The sequence below is a fragment of the Sphaerodactylus townsendi genome, linkage group LG07 (assembly GCF_021028975.2).
Source record: "Sphaerodactylus townsendi isolate TG3544 linkage group LG07, MPM_Stown_v2.3, whole genome shotgun sequence".
Lineage (NCBI taxonomy): Eukaryota > Metazoa > Chordata > Lepidosauria > Squamata > Sphaerodactylidae > Sphaerodactylus > Sphaerodactylus townsendi.
This window is the reverse complement of record NC_059431.1, coordinates 18,545,402-18,559,505: the sequence shown is the minus strand read 5'-3', so window position 1 is coordinate 18,559,505 and position 14,104 is coordinate 18,545,402. Positions and strand designations below refer to the sequence as shown.

General features: G+C 43.9%; 1 protein-coding gene across 1 annotated transcript in view; it reads left to right on the top strand.

Moving 5' to 3' along the window:
* ALPK2 (alpha kinase 2) overlaps nucleotides 1-14,104 on the top strand; it is a 77,600-nt gene that overhangs the window by 38,037 nt on the left and 25,459 nt on the right. The window contains exon 5 of the mRNA XM_048504754.1: nucleotides 5,257-8,260. Within this exon, the coding sequence (XP_048360711.1) occupies nucleotides 5,257-8,260 (3,004 nt within the window). The remainder of the gene's footprint in view (nucleotides 1-5,256; nucleotides 8,261-14,104) is intronic.

Genomic DNA, 14,104 nt, shown 5'->3' with positions numbered 1-14,104 from the left:
CTGAATGATTAAGCTGAAACAGGATAGGCTGTTTTCTTCTGGACTCTGTCTGACAGAGCCAAACACTAAAGCCTCTTTGATTAACTGTCAGCGGAGGCAGCTGGGCAGGGATAGCAGGCTAGAAAGGAAACGGGACAGGGTTTTGCTCATGGGTGCAGGACCAGGTTATGGAAGGTTTGGTGCACATCTAGGGGAAAACAAGCCATTTGTGAAGTCAGGTTTCACTATTTGCACTCCCTGCCTGGCATTGCAATCTCGGAATTATGATCATGTGAGAACCAGCCCTAAAAGAGACCACATCACACCTGTGCTTCGCCGCCTGCACTGGTTACCGATTGAATTCCGAATCATTTTCATGGTATGTGTTAACAACTTCAAGCGCCTTGTGCGGCTCTGGGACCTCCAGATTCCTGCGGGACCGCCCTTTTACCCCATACATGTCCCAAATCGGTCTCTCATACTGGCGCCGCAGAGGCCAACCTACTGGTGATCCCTGGCCCCTAAATGATGCGGCTGGCCTCCACCCGGGCCAGAGCCTTTACAGTTCTGGCCCCGGCCTGGTGGAACACTCTTCCTCCAGCTGTCCGGGCCTTGCGGGATCTTAATGATCCCGCAGGGCCTGTAAGACTGAGCTGTTCCGCCAGGCCTTTGGGGAGACTAGCCACTGATGGGCCCCCCCTCCTTATAACATCAAGTGGATCCTGCCGCCCCTTCCCTTTGATTTTTAAGGGAATTGATAGTAGGTGCCATCTTTTCGGCTGATTTTAACAATGCTGCATTTTAATGGGGTAGGGTTTAACTTTTTAGAGCCTGTATTAACTGATATTTAATGGATTTTAATCTGCTATATGTGCTCTAATTTACATGTGTCCTCCGCCCTGAGCCCTCCAGGGGAGGGCGGTATATAAACCTAACCAATAGATAGATGGATGGATGGATGGATGGATTAGATAGATAGATAGATAGATAGATAGATAGATAGATAGATAGATAGATAGATAGATAGATAGATAGATAGATAGATAGATAGATAGATAGATAGATAGATAGATAGATAGATAGATAGATAGATAGATAGATAGATAGATAGATAGATAGATAGATAGATAGATAGATAGATAGATAGAATGAGCCAGAAGGATGTGTTTTAAATTTGGGAGGTCTCCATGCTTGGCTGTTGATGGGGAGTTATGCAAACGCAGGAGAAAGCAGGTTGGCAGAAAACTCTGAAATGAAATAAAAGTGAAAGGAGAAAAGAACTGCAAAGAACTTCAACCACTGGGATCTCATGAGAAGACCTTACAAGATCTCTGGAGGCATTTTAGGTTGTCATGGCAATGGGGAGCGGAGAACAGTGGTGCAAGTGGGAAGAAGGGAAGGGGAAATGGATCTGGCAGCAGGATGGTATCACGGAGAAGGAATGGGATTTCCACTACCCTGCGGGTTTGGTGGGAGGGAAAGCAAAGCTAGAGGGTGACCACAAACACCACAGGAATCAGGGATTTCCCCCCCAAGGCTGAAACATAAGATCCCAGAGACCTGCCTGTGGTATTCAGTCATAAACCACTGCTAGCTGTCCCTCCATCTCTTGATTAGATCTTTACCCTGACTTTCCTTCATTAAGTTCATGGATTCCCTCATTACTCTGAGACTAGGGTAGTTAATGCATTGCTTTGGAACAGGTCCGGAGGAGGGCAGCCAAAATGGTAAAATGTCTGGAATCCATGCCCTATGAAGAGATGCTTAGGGAGATGGGGATGTTAAGTTTGGTGAAGAGAAGGTTAAGAGATGACATGATAGCTGCATTTAGATATTTGAAGGGATGTCATGATGGTGAGGGAGCAAGTTTGTTTTCTGCTGCTCCAGGGACTAGGACCAGGAGTAATGCATTCAAGGTGCAGGAAAAGAGATTCCACCAAAACATCAGGAAAAACTTCCTGACAGTAAGAGCTGTTTGACAGTAGAATGCACTACCTTCGAGTGTGGTGGCGTCTCCATCTTTGGAGGTTTTTAAACAGAGGCTGGATGGCCATCTCTCCCGAGTGCTTTGGTTATTTGTTCCTGCGTTGCAGGGGGTTGGACTTGATGGCCCTTGGGGTCTCTTCCAAGTCTATGATTCTGTGAAACATCTTCACGGCTGATTTTTGAGCTAAATGTTACTGAGTATGTTTCCTTCCTCCTTCACCTACAAGATGTTCTACAGTGTTTGGTTTCAAGCTCTGGTGCCAGTCTGCTAGAATTTCTATCTTCAGCGTCCTTAACTTCTGGCTATCCAGTGGTTGTGCCCAGTGGTGGGATTCAAATAATTGTGGTGAGAACCTGCTGAATCCCACCACTGGTTGTGCCCCTACCTGCCTTCCTTTTACATAATAGAATACAGTGTGGGCACAGTACATAACAGGCAGGAGGAACAGAGTCTGTGGTTGTTTCTGACCACATCCTTCCCATTTACACAGGAACTTCAAACCCCAGCACGAAGAGCACATCATAGACACGGCGGAGGCCTTCTGAAAACAGCACCTTTGTGTTTTCGCACTGTTCTCTGTCAGCACAGAAGTGAAAAAAAAAGGAGCTTAATACTGCCAAGAACGCACAATTGAGCAAAGGCTAGAATCCCCATAATAATCAGGTGTTGGATTTAGCACTCCTGCTATCCGAAGGCAGCTGTCTGCCCTCAGTTTTCACACTATCCCTTCATGAGGTGTGGGGAGACCGATCATATGATATTTGCAAAGGTTTAGTAAAAGGTTAGGTGTAATTTAGGTGCAGGTTGCAGTAAGCAAGCAGGAAGAAAGCTGACTTTGCAGAAGGAAAACCTTAAAACGGACACGGCAGCCACGGGTTGTGACTATAGGCTTCTTCTCTCCTGAATGAAAGCTGTCAACATTGTGTGGACTTGTCAGTTCACTAGCAACTTCTGACTCCTGATTCTTAAGCCCACCTGGGTTAAAACGAATGCTGGATTTTAAACACTGAAAACTGCAGTCATGATCTAGCCAAAAGCATATGGACATGGACAGTCCATGGATTTCAGTGGGAAAGATGAACATGTGCATATATACCTTTCATCAAAACGAGTGCATTTAAAAGTGCTTAACTTTGCCTGCTTCCGCACGGGCCAATAAACACAGGTGCAGGACACTAAATTGGAGCACCTTCCTTATGAGGAGAGGCTGCAGCGTTTGGGACTCTTTAGTTTGGAGAGGAGACGTCTGAGGGGGGATATGATTGAAGTCTATAAAATTATGCATAGGGTAGAGAAAAAATGCTGATGAGAGAAATTTTTCTCTCTTTCACACAATACTAGGAACCAGGGTCAACTATTGAAAATGATGGGGTAAGAATTAGGACTCAATAAAAGGAAACACTTCTCTCACGCAGCGTGTGCTTGGTGTTTGGAATATGCTGCCACAGGAAGTGGTTATGGCCATTAACCTGGATAGCTTTAAAAGGGGTTTGGACAGATTTATGGAGGAGAAGTCGATTCATGGCTACCAATCTTGATCCTCTTTGATCTGAGATTGCAAATGCCTTAGCAGACCAGGTGATTGGGAGCAGCAGCAGGAGCAGAGAAGGCCATTGCTTTCACCTCCTGCACGTGAGCTCCCAAAGGCACCTGGTGGGCCACTGCGAGTAGCAGAGAGCTGGACTAGATGGACTCTGGTCTGATCCAGCAGGCTCGTTCTTATGTTCTTAAATTTGTTTCTGTTGTAATTGTTATTCTGCTTAATTAATTTTATGGATTTTAGATGTGTTTTAAGTATTTATTACTGTATACTGTTATTGTGAACTGCCTAGAGCCCTTCGGGGATGAGGTGGTCAATGAAATCTAAAGAAAATAAAACAAACAAACAAACAAACAAACAAACACATACATACATACATACATACATACATACATACATACATACATACATACATACATACATACATACATACATAAATAACCTGGGCTTTGGGGAGGGACTACCAGCAGAACCCAAATTTCCTCTAAACGAAGGCCCGGTTCTGCTATTCCCCCCCCCCCCCCCCCCAGGTTTTTTGAAAATCGCTAAAGAAGTGCTTCTTTTTTAAAATCCCAGGTTGCAGCCACTCGCAAGCAAACGGCCAGGCAGGAGGTGCTTTATTTACCTCCCTTTCCTTCTTAAAATTTCATGGTTGCATCTGTGTAGCTTCACAGGCGCAGATGGCCGTATTGTGGGACATTCAGCATGGCTGTAGGGGTTCATTTGTGCATGCCTGCATAGCTATGCACGCGTGGGAAGTAATTTTTTAAAATAGACATGTCTCCGTGTGAAGGCACAACAGCAACCCGGATTTTTTCTGTGGGCTCCAACCACCACCTGCACAGATGCATGTGAACATGAAAACAGGAAAATGGGTTTCTTTATCCTGACTGCATCCTGTTACACAGTTGCTGGGCAGAAGGGGCCTTTGCAGTGGTGGGATCCAAAAATTTTAATAACAGGTTCCGATGGTGGTGGGATTCAAACAGTGGCGCCGCCGCACACACGCACCTCCAGTCCCTATTGGGCAGGGAGGTTGCTTTAGTAACCCCTTCTCGGCACTCAGAACAAATTAGTAACCACTTCTAGAGAAGTGGTGAGAACTGGTTGGATCCCACCTCTGGGCCTTTGGTTGAAAAAGTGTAAACTTTACAATTGCCCCGTTAAACTGGATTCACACAGGCCTCGGTGTCTTGAGAATTGGACTAGTACCTGGGAATTGGACTAATACCTGGGAAAGCCAGGTTCAAATTCCCCCTCATGCCAGGGAAGCTCGAGTTCAGGAGGAGGCGAACCTTACACTCTAGATAAAGTTATGGATCATAATTTCCATCAGTCTCCTACTTCAGCATACATCACAAGTGCTGGCAGGGGCTGATGGGAATTGTATTTCATAACATCTGGAGTGCCAAAGGTTCGCCACCACTGCTCTAGGTGAACTTGGGTGGATCACACTACTCTCAGACTAACCTAATCCGCAGGGTTGTTGTAGGGATAATGAATGATATAAGCCCCTTGGATCCCCACTGGGGAGAAAGGCGGGATATGAATTAAACAAATTGATTCTCAGACTTTAAAGCAATTCCATATGGATGCTTTCATTCGTCCTGACTGCAGACCGCTTTGGACCAATCACAAAACAGGAAATTCAGGAATGAACATTTTTTTTGTCTAACTCTGCCTAACACAGTAGCTTTCTTACTGACTATCCTAATATGTCTTATTTCTTTCTCTCTACCCTTACTTCTAGGTAAAGCTGCAAGAAACTGAGGCTGCAGCTGCAGTGCCCGTCGGCAAAGAGCTAGCGCTGTTTATAACAGAACCTGAGACAGATGACGGAGCTGTTTCCACGTCTTCTTCTCCTGCGAAAAGTATCTCAGGGCATGCTAAAAACCCAGCTTTGAAGGAGGTCAGTGGCGAAAATGGCTTTCAAATGGAGAATGAACTATTGGAAATCCCCACAAGCCTTTATCTACCACACCGGACTTGCGCGGTTGACCAATGGGAGTCAAGTGGGGCTCAAACTCTTCAAGTCATAACCACGGGCAATACAGTAAGCCACAATGTATTACTTGATACACTGGATCACAGCCCTTCCATTTCTCATCTAGAAGGCTTGCGTGACATTCTGACTCCTGGAATTGTCCCTATTAGGCAAACAGAAAGAGGAATAGTATGTGTAACTAGACCTCACGAGGACAATGAGCTAAAAACAATCCATGACTCTCCCTGTATGGAACATCTATCCAAAGTGGATTTCCCGACAACCTTGGAATGCTCAGAACCCGAGTCTAGAGAAACTGACTTATCACTGATGCATGAGCAGTTACGGACTTTTCTTTATGAGGAAGAAGGCTGGGACTGTGACTTCACTTGCACAAGCAGGGAGGTTAAGAGTTTAGCAGCTGGATCCAACCCTGCCAAGGGGGCCGAAGGACTGAATGTCACTGGAGATGTAAGCACGGAGCATCAGGCCGTGCCAGGACATTTAACAGAAGATAATCAGCTTGTCACCGAGTTGGCATCTGCACTTGAAATGGTAATGGGAGGCTACACAGATTGCAACAGCCTGCTCAAAACAGATGGAACAGGCGGTGATGTGTCTATGAGCCAGAGCTCTCTTGCTCTACCTGTGGAAACAGATGTCATGCGTCTAGGTGCTTCCTTTGAACACAGCACAGAAAAGCCATCTGTTCCTCTTTCACGCGGCAATCTCTTTGATGCAGAAATATACCTGGAGGATAATCAAAGGCAGACACGGTCAGGCAATGATGGACCTATTCCAAAATCTGCTTCTCAGGGAGGAAAGGTCATGATTGATAACGTGTCCTCATCTCACACCACAGAACCCCCCCTATCTGTGGCTTATATAGAAGCTCTAGAAATAGTTCTGCTGAGTGTGGGTCAGAAAATGTTAGTGGAGGGAGCCACTGATTACTTCGGTGAGTCACCTGATACCGAACAAGATTTTTATTATGTAGACTGGGCCACTGAAAAGCAGTCCAATGAGACCCCTGCTAGAAATTCTCACATTGCAGCATGCCAGTCAAGAATAGAAGATGGTGCCAATTCCACCCAGCTCTCACCGGAAGAGTATTCGTCTACTAATTTTTCTGACAAAAATGTGGATCAATTGACAAGCGAAGGACGTTCTTCAATTACTGCAATTGATAAAAGCACGGAAGAGAATTTTCAGGAGAAAGGAACTGAGTTAACGAATGCTCAGAGCGGTGGCAATTGTGGCACTAATGATGTTTTGACAGGTAATAATAATGAAGATTTTCAAGCTGCACCCCATGCAGGGAATTATAGCTACCACATGCTAGAACATAATTTAGTTCTAGACATTTCCTCTATAATCGAGTGGGATGAGCCAGAAGATGCTGATATATATGAAGCAGTGTTCAAAACATCCTATGAAGGTAAATTCCTATCTGAAGGTCCATTAGGAAGCAACCAGAATGAGGGAAACAGTGTAAGCCAAGAAACAAGGGACTGTACAGCGACTCCAGGGGAAATTATTCCAGAATCAGGAACTGTCTTGGAGACACTACTGCCAGATTCTCAACAAAGAATATCAGGGGGGAAGCCTAGCATTGCCGATACTGTTTGTGCAGTTGAGAAAGTAATGAGAATGGATATTACAGGCTTTACACCTGATTCTAAAAATACAATAGCTGGTATTATCAAAAATGAGTGTACCAGTTCAGGTCAGGTCACCCTGGATGCTAGCAATATAGTAGGCATTGTTTGCAGTCAAGAGGCAAATCAAGAAGGTATGAATGAAGAGCGTAGCATGAAAACCTCGGAGGCAGAATCCTCTAAGGCTGAAAGCCTAATGCCAACTGAATCCATGCAGAGTAAAGTTGAGAAGGGCATGAGTGAACAAACACCTGAACTGAGGCAAGATCAGTATCAGCGGGTAGGAGAAGAGAAGGAGATCCAAATAGTTCACTATGAGAGAGATACAGGGGAAAGAGAAACGTCCATTCCTTTTGACTATGGAGAGACTGAAGTGGAGCCTTACATGCGAGCCCTAATGGATCCTGAAGAACAAATTTGGCTTGGTAGCGTTGAACTGGAACAGAAAGAGCACCAAAACCTGCAAGAAGGAAAACAGACCCAAATAACCCCTTGTGAAAGGGACACTAGGGATCATCAAGAGTCCCTTGAGTGTGACTTAGATGAAGCGGAAGTTGAGCCTTACATGAGGGTGTTGCTGACTTTAGACCAGATTCATTCCTGGCATGAAAGTATAAACTATTTGTGCCCTTCTGGTGAGCACACTGGAGTGTCTAAAGAGGAATATGTAGGGACATCTACAAGTGACAGTGGAGACGGTATGTTCACAGCTGATGAGAATAAAAATCTAAAGACCCCAGAGCTTGAAATGAAGGCCCCGGGCAGTGTTGCGCCCTGTGCCTGTGAGTATTCCAAGGTCAAGCTCCTGCAAAGCAGACTTCTGTCACGTGCATCAGCAGAACCTCCAGATGATCCACGTGCCTTAAAAGAAGAGAGGGCAACGTTGCAAGAGACATCCAAGCTCTGCAAGGCACCCCAGAGTAGCCCCGAGGACGTGAAGCGTAAGCAAGAAACTGTAAAGAAGAAGACGGTGTCAAAGGTTCAAGTTAAGAAGCCACGCCTTGGAGCGAAAGAAAATGCTGGCATCAACGCCAGTGGTGGGAAAAAAGTCTCCAAAGCGGAGGCAGGTCAGAGAGAGCAACGGAAACCACCATCAGAAATAGACAGCAAAGGTATGGTCAGAAAAGGATTTTCCAATTGTGCATTGTCCAGGGATGGGAAATTCCCCAGACTTGCCAGAGGGCTGTTTCAAGGCGGAAAAGAGTCTGAGCATCATATAAGGAGATGCTGGTGATGCTTCTAGGGCTGTTCATTATGACTTTGGAGTACCAAGGAATGGGGAAAGGGCAAAAAACGGGGCCGGGCAAGCAAGGAATGGGGAAAGGGCAAAAAACGGGGCTGGGGAGTAAGGAATGGGGAAAGGGCAAAAAACGGGGCTGGGGAGTAAGGAATGTGGAAAGGGCAAAAAACGGGGCCGGGCAAGCAAGGAATGTGGAAAGGGCAAAAAAAAATATCATAAGTTAGGGTTAGCATTAGGGCAAGGCAGGGGCTCAGGGTTGCCTGTGTGTGTTGAGTTTTATGGCACAGGCCGAGAATAGGGCTATGGTCAGTTTTAGATTTCGGATATATTTTGCAATTTGGGAACAATTTATGACTGAATAAATTAAATAAAAATAATAAGTTCGTGTTAGGGTTAGGGACTCAGGCTTATCTTAGTGTTTCATTGAGTTCTAGGGAGCAGTTCTAGAATAGTGTTATGGTAAATTTCAGGTTTCGTGGTTTTTGTTACAATTTTGGGAACAATTTATGATTGAATAAACTAAGAAAGATAATAAGTTAGGGTTAGGGTTAAGGCAAGGGCGGGGTCTCAGGCTTTTCTTAGTGTTTTGTTGAATTCTAGGGAGCAGTCCTAGAGTAGAGCTATGGTCATTTTTAGGTTTCGGGGTTTTGTTACAGTCTTGGGAACAATGTATGACTGAATAAATTAAGTAAAAATAGTAAGTTAAGGTTAGGGTTAGGGCAAGGGCAGGGGCCCAAGCTTGTCTTAGTGTTTCGTTGAGTTCTAGGGAGCAGTCCTAGAATTGGGCTTTGGTCAGTTTCAGGTTTTGGGTTTTTTTGCAATTTGGGAACAATTTATGACTGAATAAATTAATAAAAATAGTAAATTAGGGTTAGGGTAAAGGTGAGGGCAATGGCTCAGGCGTGGCTTAGTTTTTTGTTGAGTTCTAGGGAGCAGTTCTAGAATAGGGCTATGGTCAGTTTCAGGTTTGGGGTTTTTGTTACAATTAATAAAAATAATAAGCTAGGCTTAGGGTTAAAGCAAGGGCAGTGGCTTGCCTTAGTGTTTCATTGAGTTCTAGGGAGCAGTCCTAGAATAGGGCTATGATGATTTTCGGGTTTTGGGTTTTTGTTACAGTCTTGAGAACAATTTATGACTGAATAAATTAAATAAAAATAATAAGTTAGGGTTAGGTCATTTATGAATAGGTTAAACAGCACCGGTCCCAAAACAGATCCTTGGGGGACACTACTCCCTACATCTCGCCATTGTGAGAACTTCCCATTTACACCCACCCTTTTGCTTCCTGTTTCTCAACCAGGTTTTTTTAAAATAAATACATCATTTTAATGAATAAAGAATAAATACATCATTTTTTAAAAAGGAAAAATATGTTTACAGTAAGAATTAGTTCAGCAGTGGAATCAGCTGCCTAGGAGCAGTGAGCTCCCCCTGTTTGGCAGTCTTCAAGCAGCAGCTGGACAAACACTGGCCTAAACTGATCCTGCATTGAGCAGGGGACTAAGTGACTTGAATGGCCTTTTCCAAATCGATGATTCTATGAAATCTCTCCTTCTAATGTTGAGGCCATTGAGTAACAGCTGTTGACAACTTCTGGAAGCTGACCTGTGGAGGGACAGAGCCCCAACACCCATAAGAACATAAGAACAAGCCAGCTGGATCAGACCAGAGTCCATCTAGTCCAGCTCTCTGCTACTCGCAGTGGCCCACCAGGTGCCTTTGGGAGCTCACGTGCAGGATGTGAAAGCAATGGTCTTCTGCTGCTGCTGCTGCTCCCGAGCACCTGGTCTGCTAAGGCATTTGCAATCTCAGATCAAGGAGGATCAAGATTGGTAGCCATAGATCGACTTCTCCTCCATAAATCTGCCCAGGCCCCTTTTAAATCTATCCAGGTTAGTGGCCATCACCACCTCCTGTGGCAGCATATTCCAAACTCCAATCACACGTTGCGTGAAGAAGTGTTTCCTTTTATTAGTCCTAATTCTTCCCCCCAGCATTTCCAATGTATGCCCCCTGGTTCTAGTATTGTGAGAAAGAGAGAAAAATTTCTCTCTGTCAACATTTTCTATCCCATGCATCATTTTATAGACTTCAATCCTATCCCCCCTCAGACGTCTCCTCTCCAAACTAAAGAGTCCTAAACGCTGCAGCCTCTCCTCATAAGGAAGGTGCTCCAGTCCCTCAATCATCCTTGTTGCCCTTCTCTGCACTTTTTCTATCTCCTCAATATCCTTTTTGAGATGCGGCGACCAGAACTGGACACAGTACTCCAAGTGCGGTCGCACCACTGCTTTATATAAGGGCATGACAATCTTTGCAGTTTTATTATCAACTCCTTTCCTAATTATCCCCAGCATAGAGTCTGGCTTTTTCACAGCTGCCAAGCCCCGCATATGTCAACAGACCTTGAGCAGCATCTCTTGTAGACCTGAGAAAGATGTCTTTCCTGGCCTCCATCCAAAACTAGTGACTGGAACTGGGATCTTACTCATGCAGAGCATGATCCATAAGCTTGAGTTATGAACACTTCCCAATTCAATACTCAATTACCGAAAAATAAATTGTTCAGTTATGAGACATCCTTGGTTCAATGAACAGCTATCATGGCAAATTAACTAGCTTTTGTCCCCTCCCCAGTACCTGTCCCTTTTCTCAGCTGATACTTAATAACTGTTACCTCCTCTGACCATGCGAAAATGTCCTTTATTTCTTATTAAAGAAGACATAAATACTTTGGTTCGAAAGGAAAGGAAATTGTATTGAGCCCTATGTGGATTTATATCATAGGACTCTGGTCTAACTTGGAGAAGAGGAGATTGGATTTATACCTCCCTTTCTCTCCTGTAAGGAGACTCAAAGGGGCTTACAATAGCCTTTCTCCCCACAACAGACACCTTGTGAGGTAGGTGGGGCTGAGAGAGTCCTGAGAGAACTTTGACTGATTCAAAGTCATTCAGCAGGCTCTATGTGTAGGAGCAGGGAAACAAATCCAGCTCACCAGATAAGAGTCTACCACTCATGTGGAGGAGTTGGGAATCATACTTGGTTCTCCAGATTAGAGTCCACCTGCTCTTAACCACTATACTATGCTGGCTCTCCTGAGATAGAAGAGCTTCATTTGAGACAGGGCAAATGAGAATTTGGAACAGGGATGTAGGTGATTTAGTCCTGTTCCCCATGTCCAGTGCCAGAGTTCACCCACAGAAAATGTAAATAAATAATCAATGCAAAAAAAAATATTCAACAAGATTATGGATCTTTTCACTTAGCAGTTTTCCTGCAGTGTGGGTGCTGATCTGCAGTATTTTTTCACCAAGCTTCATCAAATGTGTGTTTTTTATTTGTTGTCCTCCTGTGTTTTTTTGGTTGTTTCTCCATGTTAGATTATGCACAACAGTCATTATGAAGGAACCTGTTTTCCTTTGTCCTGTTCACATGTGAGCGGTGCAGGTAGCGACTGAAGCCTATGGAAACAATCCAGGTTGCTTTTGTGCCTTCGCATAGAGACGCTTCTCTTTTTAAAAAAAACAGTTTCCTGAAACATATGTGTAGCTGCGCAGGCATACAAAACTGAACCCCCACAGTCATGCCGATTGTCCCACAATCTATGAAATGAATGTGCTACGTTCAAAACAATATAAGATACACAAACACGCGTGGCACATAGGCGCTGGCTCAAGCAATTTATATTACCTATTAGTTACTTGTAAAGTATGCCAAATGGTTGGCTATTAAACTTATCAAACTATTATATCTCCATAACACATATATATCTCCACTTTAAATCCAATTCATGCAAAAATTTATCACAAGACAACCTTCTCTCAAGTCCATAATCATGTATTTGTTAAACCAACAATGTTCATAATCTTGTAAATATTATTGCGTCAATGTCACCCGTGGAGATGTGTTATGGAGATATAATAGTTTGATAAGTCTAATAGTCAACAATTTGGCATACTTTACAAGTAACTAATAGGTAATATATACTGCTGTAATCCAGCGCCTATTATGCCACTTTATCTAATATCTTAGATATATCTATCTAATCAGCTTCACCTGCGTAGCTGCACATGTGCAACACTCAAAAAATTTAAAAAGAAAAGGGACCTCCCTGCGATGGCAGGGCAATAATGAACATATTGCTGTGGCAGGCGGATTCTCCCTGACTGTGGACAGCATGGTGGAAGAGAGGGATATAAAGTGCCTCCTGTCTGGCCGTTTGTGCAGGAGTAGCTCCAACGTGGGAAATAAAACAGGACAAACTCATTTTGGGAACGGGACCTGTGCAAAGTCCCTCCACAAAACAGTTTGTATTGCACTCTACATCTGTTATATTTCCCCTGGGCGGAATCCACCCATGCTTTCTCAAACCACTTTTGATGTGATTTTAGAAGGCATGGAGAAGGGATGGAGGAGCCAATAAAAGGCAAGAAATGGAAAACAGGGCCATGAAGAGAGTTGATGAAAAACCACTGCAAATTGATACCCAAACCATGGCAAAATGCTATGCCACTTATCCCTCCTTTGGTCTGCAGAAGAAAAGAATCAAGGTGTTTATTAAATTCTTTATTGTCACAGAGTTAGAAAAGACCACAAGGCCATCCAGTCCAACCCCCTGCCATGCAGGAATATATAATCAAAGCACTCCAGACAGATTACCATCCAGCCTCTGTTTAAAAAAACTCCAAAAAAGAAGACTCAACCACACTGCAAGGAAATGTATTCAATTGTCGAACAGCCCTTACTGTCAGGAAGCTCATCGTAGTGTTTAGGTGAAATGTCTTTCCCTGTATCTTGAACCCATTACCCCTTATCTTAGTCTTTGGGGCAGCAGAAACAAGTTTGCTCCATCTTCATGACATCTTTTCAAATATTTCAACATGTGTACTATGCCACCCCTTAACCTTCTCTTCTCCAGACTAAACATAACCAGCTCCCCAAGTATCTCTTTGTATCACATGGATTCCAGACCTTTTACCATTTTGGCTGCCCGCCTCTGGACCTGTTCCAGCTTGTCAATATCCTTCTTGAACTACAGTGCCCAGAGCAGGACACAGTATTCCAGGTGAGGTCTGACCAATGCAGAATAGAGAGGTACAATTACATACCTTGATCTAGACACTGTACTCCTATTGATGCAGCCCAGAATTACATCGGCTTTCTTGGCTGCCGTATCACACTGCTGTCTCATTTTCAGTTTGGGGTCTACTCAGATTCTTAGATCCCATTCACTTGTACTGTTGTCAAGCCAGGTGTCTCCCATCCTATATCAGTGCATTTCATTTTTTTCTGCCTAAGTGTAGTATCTTACATTTATCTCCGTTAAAATTCATTTTGTCTTGGACTAGCTCTCTAATTATTTCCTTATCCAACATTTTTCGCCTGTGGCTTCTTCAGTCTTACCTTGAGACAGGGGACTTATGCCTTACCTTGAGACAGGGGACTTATCCAATAGATTTGCTGATGAAGTCACAGGCAAAATGTTTTGGAATCAGGAAATAACAATGAAGAATTTAATCCTTGACCACCACCCCCTTCTGCTTATTACTGCCGGTGTTGACCTTCTTTAGTCCATTTTAAGGTGAAAAACTGGTTTATTTTTCATCAACAGAACTAATACCATCACCAAAACTTAAACATCCACATCAATGACAGGGAATGTGCATCATTAATGATTTCCAAATGTAAGATTTATTAATCACGCTGCAGGAGC